At 35.7% G+C, this 25,259-nt stretch overlaps 1 protein-coding gene across 3 annotated transcripts in view; it reads right to left on the minus strand.

Annotated features, from left to right (window-relative positions):
- Positions 1–222: 222 nt before the first annotated feature.
- Positions 223–25,259, minus strand: part of LOC150092719 (nitric oxide synthase-interacting protein) — a 128,612-nt gene continuing 103,575 nt past the window's right edge. For all 3 annotated transcript variants that reach the window (XM_090414794.1, XM_090414795.1, XM_090414793.1), the window contains exon 9: positions 223–2,121. In XM_090414794.1, the coding sequence (XP_090270920.1) occupies positions 2,050–2,121 (72 nt within the window). In that variant the 3' untranslated portion in view covers positions 223–2,049. The remainder of the gene's footprint in view (positions 2,122–25,259) is intronic.

A 25,259-nucleotide genomic window follows, 5' to 3' on the forward strand; every position in this document is an offset into this window, starting at 1 on the left:
CGGAAACTCTAGACGAAACATGGAACTTTTTCAAGCCACTTCAGGCCTCTAATGAGCAGGGCAGCAGCAGCCTTACACTCGATAATGAATTTCATTGCCTACATAAAGAAAATCACAAGCATTCATTCCCAGGGAAGGATTCAAACCTCCAGCTTGTTAACTGGAGTGTAGGTATGCTAGCCACTCAGCAAACCATGCCAGTATGTGAAATTAGACAAGTTTTTAATGAAATTTGTACAATAATAACATTTATTATTAATTACACACACACACACTCTCAAGAATAAAATTACTATATTTTTGTGAATACATGTCTAATAAATGATATATGTGAAATTATTCAATCACAAATTTCTTTTCACATTTATAAACTTCACTTTATGAGCAAATAAACATTCGTTTTTTAATGGAACCATATCTAGGACATATTAACATTAATTTGCATAATATAATGAAAAAGTAATGAAAAAAAAAAGCAATGAAGGATGACCTGAGATTGTGGAACTTTCCCACCCAGGATTTTCTATTTTAACTCAATAAAATTTCACGTTTACATAATTATTAATATGTATAGTATCATATCAAAAAACGTGGTACTCTAGAACACATTCACTGCATCAGAAGACTAATAGAAGGTTGAAAGGAAAAGAATTTACCATTGTTTTTGAACTTTGACTTTATAAAAGCATTTGATTCTGTTGACAGGGAACACTCAAACTTTATGGCATTCCATCTAAACTTATCAAGGCACCCTACCAGGGATATCAAGCCACAGTACTAGTTAACAGAGACAAAACAGAGTTTTCACATCACCACAGGAGTCCTACAGGGAGATACTCTTGCCAAATATCTCTTCATCATGGTGATTGACTATATTTTTAAATTAATGCAAGTTAAACCTGGAATACTTATCAAAGACTCAGATGCACCTGAAGGTGAACTGAAGAAATATTTGGACTAAAAATAAACTCCCAAAAAACAAAGATATTAAAACATCAGATAGATGGGCACATCTATATAAATCAAAATGATCACCTTGAAGAAGTAGAGGACTTTGTATACCTTGGATCATACATCTCAGACTCCTTAACAGACATTAAAACAAGAAAACAGAAAGCACTGCAGTTCCACAGAAGTCTTAATAAAGTATGGAAGTCGAGCCTCATCTCAAAGGAGACGAAGATTCGTCTTTACAAGTGCACCAGCCAGTCTATCTTTCTGTATGGCTCCCAGACCTGAAACATCTCAATCAACAAAAGCAGCAATCAATATTATAAATAGCTTTGGAACTACTTGTCTAAGAAATATCCTGGATTACTCCTGGGAAGACCACATTCCCAACTCTACTATATTAGATGAAACCCAGCAAGATCCTCTAAGTCAGCACTGTTCAAAGAAACCAAATAAAATGGTTTGGCAACCAACTCAGTACTCTCTCTGTACCCTTTGATGCTCTGGTCCTCTACGCCCCTATAGATGGAAAACGAAAAAGAGGCACACTCCGAACTGCATATTGGAAATGCATCAGCAATTTTCTCCCCGTTTCCCCCCAACTCTTTGCATCAGAGATCCATCAATTAGCATATGACAGAAAAGCCTGGTTTTCCTTCACATCAAAACAACCTCCAAGTCCTATCTTAGTGTACACAGACTACTTATTTGTTTTGATTGGTTTTCCTATTTATAATTGTAAAATTATAAATAAATGATAATCATAACAAAACACAAAAAGAATTTTGTTCTTAAATCAGCAGACCAATTATATTTTGGTGCAAACCACTTCATTGCTTTTCTGAATATATAACAACTTTGATATATAACTTAAAATACAGACTCTCACTATGGCAAATTCACAGTTTATTATTTGTGAAAAGTTTGCTATAGAGAATTTCCTTTAAAGTACCACTATAACTAAGGTTCTGGAAAGTACTTATTCAGTAGTTAGTTGAATTGATATAGTGCTATGGTGAAAGATGAACCATGTCATTCTGAAATGTTTAAAAAAATGCTGACATTAACTGACCGGAAATACAATATACAAATCAGTGCTTAAGCCATCATTACCGGCCTCTTTACTTTAGCATTAAGTGTCTCGTTAGTACTTGCATAACCTGTTCCACCCTGGAAAAAAAAAAAATGTATACTTTATACATATACACACAGTTTTTTTTTTATCCACACTGCTTAATGGTATATTACAGCAAAAAAAAAAAAATAATAATAAATAAATAAATAAAAATTACAGTATCAAATAAACAAAAATTAGCAAGGCTTTCACAGTATCCGATTTGAAAAAAATATCAATACAGTAGACTCTCGACTATCCGGCCCAATGTGGTGGAAGGGCAGGCCGGATAACACAAAAGCCGGAGTTCTAGGCCTACCTTTTCACACAAATGTGAAAAGCTAGGCCTAAGATGAAAGAGTCAAAACTTACAGTTTTTAGTTTTTGAAAAAGTCCTTGATAGATGACTGCTTCATCCTTTTAGCCCTCTTCTGCGATGCAATGTCCCTCCATGTACGCAAGCAGATATCAGCTGGCGTCGCTTCCTCCTGCTCACTAATGTACTGAAGCGCTGCCTCAATCGTCTTGAACTCCTCCAAATGTGGGATGAGATTTTTCCTGTCATCTAAGGATGCCTCCTCCTCCTCTTCTTCCTCCTCCTGTGTCACCATTTCTACAATATCGTTGTCAGTTATTTCATCAACTTCGTTGTTTGACATCCATTCTGTAATGTCCTCTGCATTGACATTGTCACAGCTCGGAACATTTTTGAGCAACGAAACAAGTTTATCGTTTTCATCTTCCACTTCGGTTTCACACACAGGTTCAAGGTTGAAATGGCCACCTTCATGGTCCAAAAGATTTTCCAAGACTTTACAAGTGATATGTTTCGAATCTCTTCCCATGCTTCGGCCAACCACCTTATGACATCTAGCAAGTCAATCTTTTTCAGAGTGGTTACTATCAATCATTATTATCAATCGCTGATGTCAACGAACTGAGAAGACGGCGACGATACTTTTTCTTTAGCATTTCAAGGACGCCCTGGTCCATCAGCTGACAAACAGCAGTCACATTGGGTGGTAAAAATAAAGCTTTGATGTCTCCATCTGTGAGTTCGTCATTGGCAAGATGTGAAGGTGCGTTATCAAGTAGCAGAACAGCTTTTCACAGTAAATTGTTGTCTTTCAAATGTTATTCTAGAGTCGGTACGAATTCATTTTGGAACCAAGTTTTAAAGATTTCTGAATTCATCCATACTTTCTTTTGATGTGTGTAATATAGGGGTAGTGATTCCTGATTTTTCAGTTTTTTAAAAGCTCTAGGTATCTTTGATTTTCCTATTAACGTAAGCCTAAGCTTGTGGTTGCCGGTTGCATTACTGCAAGCCAAGATGGTGACTCATTCTTTGCTTTTCTTGTATCTTGGTGCAGCGGCTTCTTTTTTTTTTTGACGCAAGCATTTTTGTAGGGATCATCTAATAATTTAAACCAGTCTCATCAGAGTTGTACAACTGCTCCCCAGAAATTCCCTCCTTTTCAATAAGCTTAAAAAGATAGTCTTTGAACAAAGGTACATCCTCTTTATCAGCGGATAAAGCCTCCCCACTTATGGTAATCTGGCGAATACTGATCGTTTTTTCCACCAATCTAACCATCCATCACTGGCATTAAATTCTGAAGAAAAATCGAGCAGAAATTGAAACGTGGTATGCTGCCCAAGCTAGTGGAAGTGGAATGAAAGTAAGAAAAACGTTGCTGAAAGGTAAGCATAAAGAAGTTGAGGAAGCTTTATTTTTGTGGCATGAACACTTAAGAGGAAAAGGCTTACCTGTTACTGGGCCGATATTGCAGGAAAAAGCATTGCAATTTAAGCGACAAATACATGTAGAAGGAGAAGAATTTGTTGCTTAAATTGCAATGCTTTTTCCTGCAATATCGACCCAGTAACAGGCAAGCCTTTTCCTCTTAAGTGTTCATGCCACAAAAATAAAGCTTCCTCAACTTCTTTATGCTTACCTTTCAGCAACTTTTTCTTAATTTCATCCGACTTCCACTAGCTTGGGAAGCACACCACGTTTCAATTTCTGCTCGATTTTTCTTCCAGTCTCCAACTGTACTTTTCCCGACTCCTACCTCCGAAGCAAGAGTTTTTGCCGTTATTACCCCAGAGTCTAGTCGCTTTACAGTGCATAGTTTCTCCTTCATAGTCACTACAACTTTTTTTCATTTATCACCCATTTCATAATCTTTAATAAAAAAACAACGAAGCACACCAAACAACAATTTACTAACGTAACTGGGAACAGTGGCAAACGTATTCCGCACTTGTGGACATCCAATACACAACTGACGAAGCGGGGAAATCCGCACTTTGAATGTCTCAACTTGTGATATGCACACGGCACGTAGGAGGATTGTAGCAGACGCCCGCTTGCAACGCCTTGGCAAAGTAAATTACAGTACGTATTCCACATTTTATCACGGAGAATTACTGTAATATTATAATTCTCCATGATAAAATCCTGGCTCTGGATAGTTGAGAGTCTACTGTACATACATTTAACCAACTAATGCTTAAAATTGCAATATAAATCTTAATCAACTATCAGAAATCAAATGCAGAAAACTGCATATTTTATAACACAGATTATCTCCATTTAACAATTATCATCATCATCAAATTCCTGCCATGTACCCTCAAGGGTGTACAGGATATGACAGTACCACATGAAAATCTTACATCATTCCTAACTTCCTACCTACAATTTTCCTCTAAATCAGTCTTTTACCTGTCACTCGAACATTATCAGATCTTATATTTCTATCTTCTAAAGCAATTTTTACTGTATCAATCCACCTATATCTTGGTCTTCCTCTGGATCTTTTTCCGGCCAACCTGACAGAGAACACTTGTTTTGCTAATATTTCCTTGCCCATTCTGTTCAAGTGACCATACCATCTGAGATTAGCTCTGCTAACACATTTCTAGATGCTAACAATGTCAAATTCTTTCCTAATATCCTTGTTTTTAATATGATTTTGAAATTGATGCCATCTATTCACACCCCTCATCTTTCTCAGGAAAATCATATCTGCAGTCTCTAGTCTTTGGCCAAGTGTTTTACTTCTGACCAAGCTCTCAGATCCATAAGTTAAAACTGGTTTGAACACTGTCTTGTATGGAGCTAATTTAGTGATTTGACTAATTTTGCTCTTACTCACACAAATTTATTCAATTGACTTCCTACCATACTAGCTTTGTTGATTCTGTTGTCTATTTCCATATTTAATTTACCATCTTCACTAAAAATCATGCCTAAGTAGCTGAAAAGTTTCTTTTGTTCTATAGGTTCTCCATTCACAATGCAGTTGACATTTTCAATGATTCTGCCTATTTTCATTGTCTTTTTATTGCTGACCTTCATACCATATCTATTATAACAGTTATTCAATTTAGTCAGGGAATCTTGCATACTTGTAGCAGATTTATTTAGAAGTATAACATCATCTGCATAAAGTAAAGAGCTGACATTAACAACTCCAATTTTGATATTATGTTTAATACCACTTTCCTTCATAATGTGATCCATATAGATAATGAATAAAGGGGATGATGTACATCTTGTCTCATACCAGATTTAATATTAAACCATTTTCATGTACTTCCTTCAATTCTAACTGCTGACTTACAACTCAAATAGAGACTAAGTATTGCTTGATATAATACCCCATTGACACCATATAACTGTAGCATATTGAATAGCTTCTCTCTTGGCACCTTGTCATATGCCCTCTCCAGATCTACAAAACTTAAATACAGATCTATGTTATATTTTCATGATTTCTCAACTATTTGTTGTAAAGTGAAGATCTGATCCTGACTGCCTCTATTTGGCCTGAACCCAGCTTGTTCTTCATCAAGCGTTCCTTCCACAATCATTCTCAACCGTTTCTCAAGTATACTTGTGTAAATCTCACCAGGAACACTCAGTAGAGAAACACCTCTGTAATTCTCACATTCACTTTTATTTCCCTTTTTATATATCACTACTATGAGAGCTCAACTCCAATCATCTGGAATTCATCCCTCTGTCCAAGCCTTTTGAACTATGCAGTGCAGCCACTGTAAGACTCTTATACCACCATACCTCAGCATTTCTGGTCGAATATCATCTACTCCTGCTGCCTTTTCACATTTCAAGCCTGTGATGGCTTTTTCTACTTCAAGTATGGATATGTATTCCTGACTGCATGCCTGGTCAGTGTTTTTTATCACTGTGCTGTCATCACTGCTTGTTTCATTTAGCAGTTTTTCAAAGTAATTACTCCATACTTCAAGGATATCTTTTTCTACCGTTTTCATGTCACCTTTATCATCTCTAACTCCTTTTACAGCACTCTTTCCTCCATTCCTAAGCTTCTTAAACAACCTCCAGAATATTTTGCCACTTCTTGATATTTATTTTCTATATTCTTGCCAAAGTCCTCCCATGACTTTTGTTTAGCTAATTTTACACACTGTTTAGCTTTCTTACATTTGTCTCTGTATTCTGTAAGAGTAAAAGCTGACTTATTTGCCAGGAACTTTTGATATGCTTTCTTCTTTTCCTTCACTGCCTCTTTAACTTCCTGTGTCCACCAGGGAGTTCTGATTTTTTTATCCTTGCACACAACCTCACCACATGCCTCTCTGGCAGAATCAATCAATGTTTTCTTCAGAGTTTGCCACTGAATCTCCAAGGTTTGATTCCTGTTCTCAAACTCTTTCATTTTCTTTTCAATAATCTTTCTGTATTTTAGTCTACAGTTCACATCTGAGAACTGCTCAACTTTTATTCGCTTTAAAACTTTCTTATATGTTATTCTTTTCAATATGAAATTCAATTTTATCCTGCTCAAGACTAAATAGTGATCACTTCCAATTTCAAATCCTCTGTACACTCTGGTGTCCTGCACCAGGGAGAAAATATCACTATCAACAATAACATAGTCAATGAGACTTTTCTTAATCCTAGCCTCTTCTCTCCATGTGAATTTGTGCACATTTTTATGTTGGAACATGGTGTTAGTAATAACCAGTCCATGTCCTGACCAGAAATCCAACAGATATTTGCCATTATTATTAGCTTTGCTCTTTTCTCCAATTTTTCCGAAAATATTTTTGTATGTCTCACAATCATTTCCTACTCTGCTATTTAGATCCCCAACAAGGACCAACTTTTCCTTTTTCATTGTGTCAGTTGCTTTTTCTAAAGCCTCAAAAAATTCCTCCACTTCTACCTTAGCAGAACTTTCTGTGGGACCATAGGCACAAATAAGTCTCATTGTCCAGTTCCCCATTCTCATATTTGCCCACATTACTCTACTTGAGACTGACTGCCATTCAAGAAGATTAGCCTCGTATTTTGTGTTGAATACTATGGCTACTCCTTCTTTTCCTTGATTGTCATTGCCTGAATATAACATTTTGTATTTATTGCTCAGAAAGATCTCACCAGTTTTGGTCTTTTTTGTTTCAGTCACCCCTATTATGTCAATCTGGTACTTATCTAATTCCTCAGCTAGCTCCATTTCTTTGCCATTCATGCTTCTTACGTTGATAGTACCGATCTTTAACTCTGGTGATGTTGAGTTGGGGTTTGTTTTCAGATTTGTTCCAGTAGCTGACTTTTCGCTGTTCGCCCTGGTTCCCTGACGAAAACAACGGGGGCCTTGTATAACCGGGCGACGCCCCAGCTGGCATGAAATTTTCTCATGTTGTACCATCATTTTTTATTTTGGTTTAACTAATAAGAATACAATTTGGTCGGCTAAATCCCAAATTGCCAGCCCATCCTCATTCGTTCAGTATCAAAGTAGATACCCAACAGGGTGCACCACGAGAAGGTGAGGATTGGACATTAGGTCAAAAGCCCTGGTCGGTTCTCCGCATTCCTTTAAAGGCTATGTGGAGGTCTCCTCTCAGTTATACAGCTTTGACCCTTAAGCACCCCTTAAGGTGGTTAGCCTTATGCCTAAATACGATGGTGGTCTAAAAAGTTCTCGGCCTAACAATGAAAAACAAATTTATAATTTTAAAATTATTTTTATTTTCCAATATAATCTCCCTTAAGACTAGTACATTTATTCCAGCGATGCTCCAGCACCATTATTCCGTCCCTGTAGTGGTTCTCAGTAAGATCTGAAAAATACCCCTCTACAGCTGCAATCACCTCTTGATTTGAAGAAAAACGCTGATCAGCGAGGAAGAGTTCTAGTTTGGGAAGAGATAGAAGTCAGAGAGAGAGAGCCAAATCTGGTGAATAGGGTAGATGTTCCAACAATTCATAGTGCAGATCCCTTAATTTTCCCATTGTCAAAATACCTGTGGCCAGGTTCATCGTCCTGATGAAAGATTATTATTTTTCCTTCTGCAAACCGGGTCTTTTCTCACGAATTTTTTCACCTAGTCTGGTTAAAAGATTGGAATAATATTCCCCGGTTATTGTTTTACCCTTTTCAAGATAATTAATAAACAAATGCCTTTAGCATCCCAAAACACCGATGCTATGACCTTTCCTGCTGATGAAACTGACTTTGTCTTCTTTGGCACTGAACAACCGGCTTCTGTCCACTGTTTTGACTGCTGTTTGAATTCTGGTGTGTAATGGTGAATCCAAGTCTCATCCATAGTAATAAATCGATGCACAAAATCAGTTTTATTCTTGTTAAAATGCTCCAGGCACTGTTCAGAGATTTTCATGTGAGTGCATTTTTGATCTGCTGTGAGGAAGCGGGGCACCCATCTTGCACAAAGCTTTTTCATTTGCAATTCTTCGTGCAAAATATACTCTACATGTTCTTTTGAAATGCTTATAGTCTCAACAATTTCACACACTTTGACTCGCCGATCATCCAATGCTATATTGTGCATTTGATCATTGATTTCTGGTGTTGTTACACTTTTTGGATGTCCTTCATGTGGATCATCTTCAAAACTGGTACAGTCATGTTTAAACTCAGAGCCCATTTCTTACTTGTCGAAAACGAAGGAGAAGAGTGCCCATAAACTTTTATGAACTTCAAATCAATTTCTTTTGCCGTTAAACCTTCTTTTAAAAAGAATTTTATAACTGCACAATACTCAATTTTATCCATTTCAAGGGATACAGACAACACTTTTGCTTCAGACAGCTGTATAAAACAAAGAACTGGATAGAATGACTTGCAATTTCACATGGATGCTTATGACAGATGTACCAACTTAGAAAAAAAAATCTTGTCTATAGTGTTGCCATCTATGGTCGAGGAAGAGAACTTTTCAGACCACCATTATATTATTTTTGTGTGCAAATTGTAAGCAGTTTGTCTTTTGTGGGACAAAACACACCCAATATGTACAAGACTGGCTAACTCGCCTTCAGCTGAAAATCTCAATTCATATCACATATGGGATTTGAACCTAGGTCTTTCTTCTTAGTGTCCTCCTAAGAGAATTTGAACCTAAGTCTTTCTTAGAAGTGTCCTCCAGGAAATAGATGAAGCAAGAGATTTGCAGTGGTAGTAGACAGAGTTAAAGTTTAGAGGACATATTGCTAAGGTTGTTACAGTACCTCCTAAGATTACTTGCCTATTCGGAACACATTAACAAGTAGAAATAAGGAAGTTTATAAGGTTTTGATATGTCCACAACTGGATGAGCCTCCATAGCTCAGTCGGTTTAGACGAAGCCCTTTGGTTGCAAAGACCTGGGTTCGATTCCCGTCTATGACGTGAGGAACCTTTATCTGGTCTATTTCAACTAAAGGTGAGTTAGCCGGTCTCATACGGAAGTACAGGGTTTTTTTTTTCACCCAGAAACTAGGGTTTTTCATCCCTCAGAACAGGCAAACTGGCCCCATATACACAGGGATTATAGTCATGAATACTTACAATATGTGGTAGAGATAGGGTCCTCACCACAAGTCATTACACCCGTAGTTAACAGTGAGTCACATCATGGTAGTCAACCTCCTAGATAAGAGACGACACTTGAATGGGATGGATTACTGTGCCCAGGTCTGGTCTCCTTGGTTTTTTCTTGGAGAAGTGGTGGAGAAGATTCAGAGACGAGTGATCAAGATGGTGGGCGGTCTAATGAATGTTCACTATGAGGATAGATTGAGGGAGTGTGGACTGCAGAAGTTAATTGATAGGAGAAAGATAGTGTTATATCCTGAATAAAGCACTTTATTAAAGAAACAATTCATTCAGGATTTAACAAGTCAGAAAAATCAGCTGAGAGAAAAAACTTGTACTCGAGCAGAAGAAATAAAGTATTAACTGTAAATAGAAATAGAATTACCTCCTTTCAGTAGAATTGTAATACCATGTAAAGAACTGTGTATAAATTAGTATTATATGAAATGCATCATGTATACAATGAATGGGTAAATTAGATGTAAACAACAGTCCAAAGGTCACAGGCGGGCCTGAGGCATTGGCAATCTTGGAAAGCGATGCACATTCGTTTCCCGGAAGACGCTGCTATGATCTCGCGATGTGCCGAAGTTGCCGCGGACGAAGAAAGTAGCGGGCGGGAAAAGATCGCAGAAAGGAAAGTAAGAGGGCGCTATCACAGCTAGTAACAGGGTGCTAAAAAGGGGGGAAGTGAAGGGAGAATAAAAAGGGTTGGCACCCCTTTCTCAAGGCTTTTTTTGCCTGTTTTGCTGGATGATGATTTGACTTCTCTCATGGATCGGTAGTTCCTGATGGTGTTTCTTGGAGATAGTTTGATATCGGAGGGTGCGTGTTTCCCTTCGATGTCTGAATTTCTGCCAATACTAAAGCGTGAGATGTCGGCACATGCTGCCTTCACTGAAAGTTCCGACAGAATACTATTGCAGACGTATATATTATGAACCGGCAGCTAGAAACGAGGATGGCTCGAAACAGATCGAGAATAGATGAGAAAAAAAACGCCAGGTGTAGAGCATAGTTTAATCTGATGACCATAGTGACCCACCAATTGGACGCAGGCTTATGGAAGTATCGAAGGTAATTCAAACAAAGAAGGACAGTTCAGAACGGACCTAGAGACCCTCCCCCAAGAAATGGTAAAGTACAGATTTTATTGTATAATTACTTAGTCGTTATTAAAACACTTAAGGAATTGAACAACGTAGTTAAGGATATAAATTAAATTAAACTTTAATAAATATTTTCCGATATTTCGGCAGCATCACGTTGCCATCTTCTAAAGGAACTTAACAAAAAAAGTTACGTGCACGTAGGCACTACAACACAGAAACTGGGAATGAAAATATCGGAAAATATTTATTAAAGTTTAATTTAATTTATATATCGGAAAATATTTATTTAAGTTTAATTTAATTTATATTCTTCATTCCCAGTTTCTGTGTTGTAGTGCCTACGTGCACGTAACTTTTTTTTGTTAAGTTCCTTTAGAAGATGGCAACGTGACGCTGCCGAAATATCGGAAAATATTTATTAAAGTTTAATTTAATTTATATCCTTAACTACGTTGTTCAATTCCTTTAGTGTTTTAATAATGCATAATCAACGTATAAGCCTGTCTACGAGAATTATTTAGTCGGTAAAAGGGAAAGATCATTGTAGCGTATTAATCGAGTATGGACAGTTTAAGAACTTTAAGTGATTATTTAGCAGTGGCTAATGTCCATAAGACAAATTGTTAGGAATGATTATAGATGATTGTGACTAGTTTAATATGCAAGACTAACACAGTAGGTAGAATATTGATTAGAAGAGTATAACGTGTATATTATGTGTGTTAAATCTCTAACTCAAGAGAAGGATTTATTGTTCATACATTAGAGTATTAATCAGTTTGATATAACATGTCATTGAACTAATTAAAAGTGAGATTGGTCTAAGTGTATATTATGTCTTTAGATTCCAATAAATATGTTTTTTCTTTTATACCTGAGTTTTGCCTGTGATATGAACCAAAACTAACACTCATTAATCTGAACCATAGCGTGGGGGGGGGGGGGGATTGAAAGAAATTTATAACATGTTGTTATAGAGGTTACGACTGCAAACCAGAATTTACATGCCCACAGTAGAGCATTTAATTTATGAGTTCAAGCACTAAATTTATTCACCTATGTGCAACAAAGGTCTGGAAAAGTCTCCCTGAATAAGAGTCCCCTCTATTCTAAGATATTGGCTGGCACAGCTTTAAAAAATAAATTTGTCAATATCTGAAGAGGAGACGGCCCCAGAAAGAAATTAGAGGATTCGTTTCTTTAGCAAAGAATAACCTTTAACAGTCAAGGTAAGCACGTGAGTAAATTAGGAATCAGCTAGAGATAAAGAATTTGCTTTCCTTATAGAATGAACATGTAAGAAGTGATACAGATATTAGAGTCAGGGAAATTTTATAAGTCTTGTAGTTATAATAGAGAGGTGAATTCATAAGGGAAGTAAAATATTATAGGAAGAGCAATGACATAAAAATGGCACAGACAAGACAACAAATATAACAATAGAAACATTTAAGTTACTTAAAGAGGAGTTTTATAGGATTAATGAAAAAATGTTTCAGCTCTTGGTTAGAGGAGACAGACAAGAGGTCATCCCTGGAAGCTCAATAAAGGTGTGGTTAGTAGAGGAAAGTAGAGGTGTGCAGACTAGATTCTTTGCTTGGAGAGTGTTTTGAATGAGTGGAATGGGTTGTCAGGGTCAGTAGCGAGTGCTTTGTCTATTAATGGGTTCAGGGAGAGAGATGATAGATTGCGTGGATAGTTTGGGTCTCCCACGATGAGTCTTTGCACTCCATGGAGGTACCCATACAATAATAATAAAAGATGTACACAGCATGATCTGTAAGACATGATTTGTCCAATGCACAGAAATGAATGAATGTAATCCTAATTCTAAAGATAGAATTAGGATTACTCCAGCAGTATATAACAGATCTACCAATGTGTCCATAATAAGAAAGACTACAAGGGAAAGGAACATGATATACTCTTGGAAGGGAGAAAGGATAAAGTTGATTTTTCAGAGAGAGCAGAAAAACATTGTCATCTTGTAAATTGGATGGAAGGACATCTAGCTTACAGTATTCAGAAGCATGGATAGCTTTTCTGATAAACTCTTGACATAAGGAATAGAAACACTAATTGTTTTCCAATGATAATAGACACCATGACCATTATCTTAGAGGCGTAATCTGAGTTGTAACTATAAGAAGTAAAGTCAATTTATTATGCTGCAATTCTTAATGATAATAATTTCAGCCGAAAAACGGTATAATAAGGTTTGGGCAGCATGCAAGACACTGCACACTCTTACATTGACACAGTTCTTGTAATTATAAAAAACTTTGTGCCAAACCACAATTTCCTCAGGGATGTTTGTCAGAAATACCGTCCCCATGAATGATACAGAGGTTATCTCTGATATGATAACAACAGTCATGGAGAACCTTTATTACAATGTTTACGTCTTATATCATATTCAGGTTTACTCAAGGGTTCACTTTAGTGACTATGGGAGTGGCAAACCTGAGGTACTTGATGCTGGACCATGCCTTATTTCATGTAATATACATCTGTAATATTATCTTTAGACTGGACCCTCCATTTATTTATTTCTTTTCTTCTTGCATCTTGCCCCCAATTATATTAGAGTATTCAAGGGCTAGGGATGAATCTTTCCTATTTTGCTATTTCATTTTATGAAGTGGGAGTCTGCCCTACTAGGCGAAAGTCCCAACCAACTTAGCCAACATGGGATGAATTGGGTAACAAAACTTTCCAGATATGTGGAAAGGGCCTCTGCAACTTTAATAACTTTTCCTTGCAGTGATTTCACTCCAAAATACTAACATGCTTGAGCCTTATAATACATCTCATGCTGCATCAGTTGTCACACAGAATAATAAGAGTCACTTTCAGAGCTTATGCAGAGGATCCTGTTTGAGAAGAATATTACAGTCTCCAACAAAAGCCAGAGATACATTACAAACAATTAAGGATACAACTACTGTGTTAGAGTAAAACTTTGGGTTAATATAAACCCAAATATATACATTCGATGTTTCGATCTTCACGTTAAGGTCATCTTCTGGAGTATATGTATATATACAAAGAAACAAGCTTCACTACAATCTGCATGCCATGCCAAAGTTACTGATCAACCGTTAAAACTATTTACCTGACATCTCGTGTTAAAAAAACTCACTACATCAAAAATTTATTATTAAATATAATAATTTTGGTGAAGCAGGCCTCTCAGATCACACTCCAGACACCCTACATCAAACTGATTGGAAAAGTACTTGTTCTTTGCATCACACAAAAACTTGGTATGAACAGAAATTTAAAGAAGCCTGTGAAATTTTCATTAACCACCCTAATCTTAATAATAATGGGACTTAAAAATCCCAAGAATTTGGATGGCACACATTCAACCCACTTAGTTTCCAGCAAACCCTGACTTTAGGATTCTAAGCAATCTTTCATTTTTATTGGCCACTATCCATATCAGTTGCGATTTATATGTATAAAATTATATAAGTAATTTTATTTTGTGTTTATTTATTTATTATTTTATACATGAACATAGAACTCTCCAGCTTAATTAACTTTGTAACCTAATAGATGATAATAATAATAACAGGATTCTAGCTTTGATGTAGTGAGTTTTTTTGTTTTTTAACACCAGATGTCAGGTAAATAGTTTTAACGGTTGATCAGTAACTTTAACATGGCATGCAGATTATAGTGAAGCTTGTTTCTTTGTATATATACATATACTCCAGAAGATGACCTTAATTTGAAGGTCAAAACATCGAGTGTATATATATTTTGGTTTATATTAACCTAAAGTTTTACCCTAACACGGTAGTTCTATCCATAATTTTTAGTAATGTATTCTGATCACCGTGTAAGCATGAAAGAACAGAAAAAAAAAAAAAAGCCAGTGATACTGTGAATGAGGAATACGGAAGGTATAGGATTAATCTTAGAGGGGGAGTTTTATATAGGCACATGTACAGGGTCTACAGATGGATACTCTCGATATTGTATATAATGAGATGGAGAGGTGTAAAGTTGACATCATGAAAGTTACCAAGATCAGATGGAATGGAGAAGGTCATTTCAAAGGACAAGGATGGTAAACTAGTTGTTTATTCAGGAGGTGACTCAAAGCATCATGGGATAGCTGTGATACTGAAGACAATCTTGGCAAGAAACCTTAATTATAATCCTGTTAATGGCAAGATACTTTGTATTAGTCTTAAGGATTGTCCTACTAATGTGTCAATTATGGTAGTTTATGCACCCCATACAGAGAGATGAATTCTATGAAGACTTACAGATTGTTTTGGACTGCCTACCAAGGAGACATGTACTTTACATCTTAGAGAACTTTAATGCAAATATGGGAAAGAATATGAGAGTTAGGCTTGAGTGTGGTTGTTTGGTCTGGGTGAATGTAACACCTGTGGTGAAAGCCTGTTGGAATTTGGCCACACTAATAGATTAGTTAGTACCAATACCATGGATGTATACATGGACACCTAACAATGAAAGGTCAAGGCACCAGATTGATTACATTCTTGGCTCTCCAACAGTGAGAGACAAGCATCTCTGATGTGCATACTTGTCCTGGAGCAGACTGGTACAGATCATCAGCTAGTAAGAGCCAAAGTAAGACTAAGACTCCAAAACCTTCCAAGTCATGCACATCCCACTAGACTATATGTCAGAGTAATTCCTAGTGGGTTCAAAGAAAAAATATCAAGTTGGTTGGATAACTTTTTGGAGACTAGTGGGGAGAACTCACGAGAAATGCTTTCTCATCTTGACATCTTGGAGATGTCAAGAAGTATCTCGGCACAATAAGATGACCAAGAGAACCATGGATATAAGATTCAACATTGGATCTATCAAAAAAAGGCAGTTGAAGAAACAAAGATACGCAGGGACTGAATATAAGAGATTACATAGAGCAATCCAAAGAACCATCAGGCAGGACAAGGAAAAGTTTTATACTAATAAATGTGAAGAAATAGAATTCCAGATGAGGAAGCATAATTATAAAAGGGTGTTTAGTTTATTTAGTTTTTGACCTAAAGCACAAGTTTAAGCCCAAATTGAATGTCATCAAAGACAGGAATGATGCATTAATAATAGAAGAACTGGAAATCAAAAACAGATGGAAAGAATACTGTGAAGAACTGGATAAAGAAAATTTGGAGGAGCCCTGTCATCAGGAAAATTCCAATTTGGAACCTCCACCACTTAGGCATGAAGTTGAAAGAGCAGCTAAGCAGCAATAAGGCCCCAGGTGCAGATGGAATCCCAGCAGATTTAATAAGTTAACAGAGGATGGAAGTATAAGAGTGTTTCATACATTGGCTACAAGGATATGGGAGACAGAATCATGGCCTAGAGACTGGAAGAAGTCTGTTTTCATACCACTACATAAGAAGACAGATATGAAGGATTGTAAGAACTATAGAACTATTTGGTTAATATCTCAATGCAAGTAAAATTTTATCGAACATCGTGATAAATAGAATCGAGGCCAATGTTAAGTCAGAGATGTTCGAGGAACAAGCAGGTTTTCGGAAAGGTAAAGGCACAAAAGATCAAATCCTTTGCTTTAGACAGATCACAGAAAGAAAAAAAAAAATTCAGACTCCCTCTGGTAATATGTTTCATAGACTACTCTAAAGCTTTTGACTTTGTTCAGCATGTGAAACTGTGGGAAGTAATGAAAAAATTAGTTTTTCTCGACACACTATCAGGTTGATAGCTAACTTGTACAGGGAACAAGAAGCAATGGTAAGAACAGATGTTGAATTAACTGATTGGCTTTGGTTGGAAATGGAGTTAGGTAAGGAAGCCTACTTTCTCCTCATTTGTTTGGTATCTATTCTGAGGACATCATGCGTGAAGCATTGGAAGAGATTAGCACAGGAATTAGGATAAATGGCATATTGATCAGTAATCTGAGCTACTGATAATACAGTACTCCTTTGTAATGATAAGTTAACGAGATCAGTAGGAAGAAGAACAGAGGACTTCAGCTCAATCTTAGCAAGATAAAGATTATGGTTCTCAAAGGAAATGCAGACAGGGACTCTCCTGAGAAACAAGTGTGCCTCAATGGAGAAAGAATTAAATTAGCAAGTTCGAGTACCTGGGATCTGTTATTAATATGAAGAATTGTTTTTCAGAAGAAGATTAAGAATGGCTAAAACAATAGTCAGAGATTTGAATCAATAGTCTAAAATCTGGAAGAATGGATCTGTCTCCATAGGAACAAAGTTGAGGATTTTGGATGCAGTTGTTACTCCAACAGCAACTTATGGATGCGAGACTTGGGAACCTAAAGAAGTCTGATAGGAAAAGGATGGCTGCTTTTGAGATGTGGTGTTACAGAAGGCCGTTGAGGATATCATATACTGAAACACAGACAGATTGGTGCTAGAAAAGATCAGTAGAACTTTAAGGCTCCTTATAGATATTGACAGAAAAAAGTTGAAATATTTTGGACACATTGAAAGGATGAATGGAGGACCTCAAAACAGTAATAGAAGATGAAGTTCCTGGAAAAAGAGGAGGGAGTAGACCATCAATGAGATGGAAGGATGGTGTGTCTGGAGTGATTGATCTTCAGAGTTAAAGCCTCAAGAAAACACACAACAGAACCACATGGTGAGGACTAGTGTGTCAGATCACAGAACATCTGTGACCATACAGCATCTGTTGATATCCAATAAACAGATGGATCAATCATATTCAGGCCCCACATATAAAGAGGTTATCTTTGGCAATCAGACTTTTGAGGATGATAATAGATGATCACGATGGTATGTGGCATTGATGTATCATCCTGTGTTGGTTTTCTTTCTGCAGGCAGCAAACAACAATACCGCTATCATAAGATTAGTATCAGAGCTAAGAAAGGGAAGCTAATGATGGTTTCTACTTCTGAAGTGAATTTCATTCTAGAATGGAGAGAAAGAGAGAGAGTTAATTCCTTGGAAGAAAACATCAAAATCTGATGTTCTAAAATGTCATCTACATAATGGAACCAAATGGAAGAGAAGGAGTGAAGGTGTTCAAGATATGTTCCAGTAACAGCTGATCAAGATAGGAGAGACCGGAGAATCCACTGCTATTCCCTCTAAACTTTTCTAACATGAAAAATAAATAGCATTAATATAAAAAATCAAACAATTTCATATAATGAGAAAAATCCTTCTGCAATGATTTCAATATATCAGTTAGAGAAATATTAATGAAAAGTGAAATGATATTCAAAAATGATCAGTGGGTCATGAAACAATGTTGGCGATTCATCTTGTTTATTAAGTTTTTGATGAAATTTACATGGATAACAAGAAAATCTCTTTTCTTAAAGGATGGAAAGAAAAATTAACAACAGTTCTCTTGGTATCAAAAGAAGAGCAAGGGAGATTCATTTTATTTATCAAGAAATCAAACTATCATTGGAACAGTTTTAATAATTATGAAAACTTTGTATTGAATCACAATTTCCTCAGAGATGTTATGTCAGAAACATCCTCTCTGTGAAGGATACAGAGGTTATCTCTAACATTATAATAATAATCATAGAGAATGCTGATTATAAAGTTTACAACTTGTATCTATCGTTCATCATATTCAGGTTCTGCATAAAGTAGTTATCTTTGACAAAACATCCTTAGTAGAAAAACTGGTCGTGAATAAAAAAGGACAACTGTAAGAATAGCATAATGTTTTTAGAACATTGCAAAGGAGCACAAGTACAATGATCTCTCGATTATCTGACTTTCAAATGAATGAACCTTAAATTAACTAGAATAGATTAGTTTCAAATAACTTCTGGTAGAGCACCATGTAAATGAACCTTCAATTATCAATATCTAGCAAATTGCTCTCATTGGTGTGGTTAGTTAATTCAGGGATTACTGTAATTCATATTTATTGCCAGATTAAACATGTACTTTGGTCTAGTCCAGCTCATTGTACATAAATTGCATGACAGAAGATTTCTCCTCAAAAAACAGATTCATAAATTCATAAATGTATTACTGCCAGCAGTCTTGTTTCCAGAAAATTTGATACCGTTAGAGAATATTCTCAGTCAGCATAGAGTTTTTATGATTATGGATTATCCCCTTGAAAGTTAAATTCTTGAGTAATAAAATGGATCATCCCCCACTATGCCCTTCTGTGATATTAAAAAAACTTAAGAGATCGACTAATATTAACTTTTTATGAAGGAATTATAGGAATAAAATGTAGCAATGGCTATTATGTAATTTCTTTCGATTCAACAAAGCTTTTGTTAAGAGTTCCATATATGAACATGCTGATAACATCACATGAATATCAATGAATATTAAGCCAAATGGACAAGTGTTGGCTGAAATTGTTGCAAGCATAATTCAAAGGAGTTCTCAAATTTGACTTTGAGACTTTTGTTACTCAACATACTTATTAATGATTTAAGTTCATGTATTAAGGTGTGCTTAAGGATCAAAGTTGTATAACTGAGAGGATACCTCCCCATAGATTTTAAAGGAATGCGAAGAACTGATCAGAGCTTCTGACCTAATGTCTAATCCTCACGTCTCATGGTGCACCCTGTTGGGTATCTACCTGGATACTGAACGAACGAGAATGGGCTGGCAATTCTGGATTTAGTCAACCAAATTGTATTCTTATTGGCTTAAACCAAAACACAAAATGATGGTACACCTGACAAAATTTCATGCGGCTGCAGTGTCACCCAGTTAAACAAGGCACCCATTGTTTTCGCCACTGAATCAAGGCAAACAGCAAAAAGTCAGCTACTGGAACAAATCTTGAAACATACCCCAACTCAACATCACCACAGTTAAAGATTGGTACTATCAACATAAGAAGCCTGAATGGCAAAGAAATAGAGCTAGCTGAGGAATTAGATAAGTACCAGATCAACATAATAGGGGTAACTGAAACAAAAAAGATAAAAACTGGTGAGATCTTTATGAGCAATAAATACAAAATGTTATATTCAAGCAATGACAATCAAGGAAAAGAAGGAGTAGTCATAGTATTAAACACTAAATATGAGGCTAATCTTCTTGAATGGCAGGCAGTCTAAATTAGAGTGATGTGGGCATATATCAGAATGGGGAACTGGACAATGAGACTTATTTGTGCCTATGGTCCCACAGAAGGTTCTACTATAGTAGAAGTGGAGGAATTTTTTGAGGCTTTAGAGAAAGCAACTGACACAATGAAAAAGGAAAAGTTGGTCCTTGTTGGGGATCTAAATAGCAGAGTAGGAAATGATTGTCAGACATACAGAAATATTTTGGCAAAATTTGGAGAAAAGAGCAAAGCTAATAATAATGGCAACTACCTGTTGGATATCTGCTCAGGAGATGGACTGGTTATTACCAACACCATGTTCCAACATAAAAATGTGCACAAATTCACACGGCAAGGAATAAGAAAAGTCTCATTGACTATGTTATTGTTGATAGTGATGTTTTCTCCCAGGTGCAGGACACCAGAGTGTACAGAGGATATGAAATTGGGAGTGATCACTATTTAGTCTTAAGCAGAATAAAATTCAATTTCATATCGAAAAGAATAACATGTAAGAAAGTTTTTAAAGCAAATAAAAGTTCAGCAGCTCTCAGATGTGAACTCTAGACTAAAATACACAAAGATTATTGTAGAAAAAAATAAAGAGTTTGAAAACAACTTGGAGATTCAGTGGCAAGCCTTGAAGAAAACCCTGATTGATTCAGCCAGAGGCATGTAGTGAGGTTGTCTGCAAGGACAGAAACATCAGAACTCCATGGTAGGCACAGGAAATTAAAAAGGCAGTGAAGGAAAAGAAGAAAGCATATCAAAAGTTCCTGGCAAATAATTCAGCTTATGCTCTTAGAGAATACAGAGACAAATGTAAGAAAGCCAAACATTGTGTAAAACAAGAAAACAAGTCATGGAAGGACTTTGGCAAGAACATAGAAAACAAATATCAAGAAGGTGGCAAAATATTCTGGAGGTCGTAAAAGCAGCTTAGAAATGGAGGAAAGACTGCTGTAAAAAGAGTTAGAGATGATAAAGGTGACATGAAAACTGGAGAAAAAGATATCCTTGAAGTATGGAGTAATTACTTTGAAAAATTGCTAAATGAAACAAGCAGTGATAGCACAATGGTAAAAAATACCCAACAGGCATACAGTAAGGAATACATATCCATGCTTGAAGTAGAAAAAGTCATCAAAGGCTTGAAATGTGGAAAGGCAGCAGGAGTAGATGATATTCGACCAGAAATGCTGAAGTATGGTGGTATAAAAGTCTTACAGTGGCTGCACTGCATAGTTCAGAATACCTGACCAGAGAGACAAATTTACGACGATGGGAGTAGAGCTCTCATAGTACCCATATATAAAAAGGGAAATAGAACTGAATGAGAGAATTACAGAGGTATTTCCCTACTGAGTGTTCCTGGTAAGTTTACACAAGTATACTTGAGAAACGATTGAAAAGAATTGTGGAAGAAAGAAAAGCTTGGTGAAGAACAAGCTGGATTAAGGCCAAATACAGGCAGTCAGGATCAGATCTTTACTTTACGACAAATAGTTGAGAAATCATGGGAATATAACAAAGTTCTGTATTTAATTTTTGTTGATCTGGAAAAGGCATATGACAACGTGCCAAGAGAGAAGCTATTCATTCAATACGCTACAGTTATATGGTGTCAATGGGGCATTACATCAAGCAATACTTAGTCTCTATTTGAGTTGTAAGTCAGCAGTTAAAATTGAAGGAAGTACAGGAAGATGGTTTAATGTTAAATCTGGTGTGAGACAAGGATGTACATTATTCCCTCTGTTATTCATTATCTATATGGATCACTTTATGAAGGAAAGTGGTATTAAACATGATATCAAAATTGGAGATGTTGATGTCAGCTCTTTGCTTTATGCGGATGATGTTATACTTCTAAATAAATCCGCTACAAGTCTGAAAGATTCCCCGACTAAAGTGAATAACTATTGTAATAGATATGGTATGAAGGTCAGCAATAAAAAGACAAAAACAATGAAAATAGGCAGAAACATTGAAAATATCAACTGCATTGTGAACGGAGAACCTGTGGAACAAGTAAAACATTTCATCTACTTAGGCACAATTTTTAGTGAAGATGGTAAATTAAATATGGAAATAGACAACAGAATCAACAAAGCTAGTATGGTAGGAAGTCAATTGAATAAATTCGTATGGAATAAGAGAGAAATTAGTCTGAACACTAAATTAGCTGTATACAAGACAGTGTTCAAACCAGTTTTAACTTATGGATCTGAGAGCTGGTTCAGAAGTAAAACACTTGACCAAAGACTAGAGACTGCAGATATGCGAGTCCTGAGAAAGATTAGAGGCATGAACAGATGGCATCAATGGCAATATCATATTAAAAACTAGGATATTAGGAAATAACTTGACATTGTCAGCATCCAGGAATGCATTAGTAGAGTTAGGTATGGTCACTTAAATAGAATAGGCGAGGAAAGATTAGCAAAACAAGTGTTCTCTGCCAGGTTGGCAGGAAAACGACCCAGAAGACCAAGATATAGGTGGATTGATACGGTACAAAGTGCATTAGAAATATAAGATCTGATAATAATAATATTGTAGTCTTGACAAGTAACAGACTGATTTGGAGGAAAATTGTAGATAGGAAGTTAGTAATGATATAAATTTTTCATGTAGTACTATCATATCCTGTACATCCCTTGAGGGTACATGGCAGGAATTTGATGATGTTCATGTATTAATAGTAAATTTCTCTTTTTGTTGATGATGTAAAATTGGGTAGTAGTAGTTTTAGAATTATGGCCAATGCAACTAAGGCTATATGACCATTCTTTTGTGTCTCTTAATGGTGTGTGTGCATGCCTGCATTCTGTTATTTTGTTTGTGTTTTTGCAAGATGAAAACACCTTTTTTTAGGAAGAAAAACGCTAAACGTTATCCAGGTGATTTCTATTCAGTATAATCTTAAGAGCAGAAAGTGGATTTGATTTCAATAAAATAGGATTATATGGATGTAAATTGAAGAGAAAGGATTTGGACAGAGTTACCGAATATAAGGAACTGGATATTATTGTTGATGTGGTTCAGGAATTACACTAGTACATCAATAAAACATAGCAAACTGGTGGTGTAATTAAAAGCAGCCTTTCTTGCAGGAAGAAAGTCTCTGGTCATGCCAGTCTTGAATTCTTAATCTTGGTTGCCAAATTTTCTGAAGGATATTAAAATAATTAAAAGTAAACTGAAGGATCATGAAGAATATTTAGGGCTTATATAATTAGAGTTATGAATCTAGGTAGTTTAATTGCATTTGTTGAGCTTAACTATGAAGAAAGAGAGTTAATTGAAGTCTATAAAATAATTCATAGTAAATATACCAAAATTATTCTACCTACTGCACTTGGCTGAGCCTGGACTTACTAAGATACTTCATAAGAAAATAAAGAAGAAATAAAAGGAACTAATTTTTATGGTTAAGGTGGAAAATTTGTGGAATGCTCTTTCCCTAAATGTTATAGAAACAGGCAGTTTGAATAGCTTACATAAAATAAATAAATGTTAAGGATACAGGAGAGATTTAAAAAACTACAAATATTCAAAAAAAAGTATGTGTGATGATTATGATTAGCACTTTAATCATACTAGAAATAAGAATTAAATTTTTAGTATAACTGCCTAATGGTGTGTTGCTAAACAGTATTAGTGTTGCCAATTGTGGTCAAGTTTTAATCAGTTTTGAGTGTCATTTAAGTAACTTGTAAAGAATGTGTTATGGATATTACCGCTAACTGTTATTATTACTGATAAACTCCGTATGGCAGTTATGTTTAGCTGTTATGGACATTTAAGAAATAAAATGATTGTGACTTCTGAAGATATGTAATTAGCACTGTTGAACATGATAATATTGTCTTTGTGTGTGTGTGTGTGTGCGCGCGTGCGTGCGTGCATAAAAGGATGAAAAGAAAATGCAAGGAAAGTATCAAGAATGTAATGTAGTGCAAGCTGTCCTATTCCTGATAGAGAATTTATGATAATTTACATGTTTTATTGTTGCCAGCAGAATTAGATAGCATATGACTCAAATGTTTAAATTCGGGATTGGTTTTCTCCAGCTGCTATGGTTTATCAATGAAAGTAGAATCCAGACTAGAATCCATACTAAGATGTCCTGATGAAAGGCTAAAATAATATCATCATCCCTACCAGCATTTAACAAAAGGAGATAAGATTCCTGTGTCATTCAAAGATCTCAATTATGCTGACCCCCTCCTACAAGAGTTTCAGTAATGAATTTTCTGCTCATCATTAATCAATATCTTGAAAAATATTTCTTATCTCAATGTCAGTAAAATTTACCTAAGGTTTGAAGTCGTATACTTAATACTTAAAGCTACATCTCACCTTCCAAATTTAAGGAAAACAGAAGTTTTGGCTTTCACATACAGAATGACAATATTATAATAACTAAAGATGATAAATGACATACTACAGCAGTGCAATAAAAAAAATAAAATTAAAAAAAAAAAAAAAGAGAAGAATTTAGGAAGCTCAATCCTTTATTACAAGAACATTCTACTTACTGTTGCATTTTTAGAGACCCCACTCTCAAATTAACAAAATAAACAAGGTTTCTAGATGAGGTCCATTTCTGAAGTGAATTAAAAACCAAATAAAATGTGTTCCATATATAGTGTGTGTATAGTCATCCCAAAGTCTACAATGAAAATATGCTACTCAGACCAATAGTTGATGCTACAGGGTATCTCTCTTTCTCTCATAGAGGTTAATCAAATATCTATCTATAGTAGTTTCTGTCTTTACAGATAATTCTCCATTTTACATAAAAAAAATCTGAAGATTTTAAAAATAAAATGTAACAATAGTCACAAGCTGACTTACTTGACAGAAACGTTTGATAAGAAAGTACATAAATGTTTAAAATTAGCTAAACTAAAGTCGTTAGAAGACTTAGAACAAGAAGACATAAGAAATATAAAACAGATATCATGAATATACAAAATATTCTGGAGACTATTGAAAAAAAGGTTTAGAAATGGAAGAAAGGAATCGGAGATGATAAAGGTGACATGAAAACTAAAGATATTATTCAAGATGTCTAGAGTAATTACTTTCAAAGACTGACTTTGAAATGAAACAAGCAGTGGCAACATGGTGATA

The sequence above is a fragment of the Typopeltis vanoorti genome, chromosome 25 (assembly GCF_054136105.1).
Source record: "Typopeltis vanoorti isolate ZY-2024b chromosome 25, IOZ_Tvanoo_1.0, whole genome shotgun sequence".
Classification (NCBI taxonomy): domain Eukaryota; kingdom Metazoa; phylum Arthropoda; class Arachnida; order Uropygi; family Thelyphonidae; genus Typopeltis; species Typopeltis vanoorti.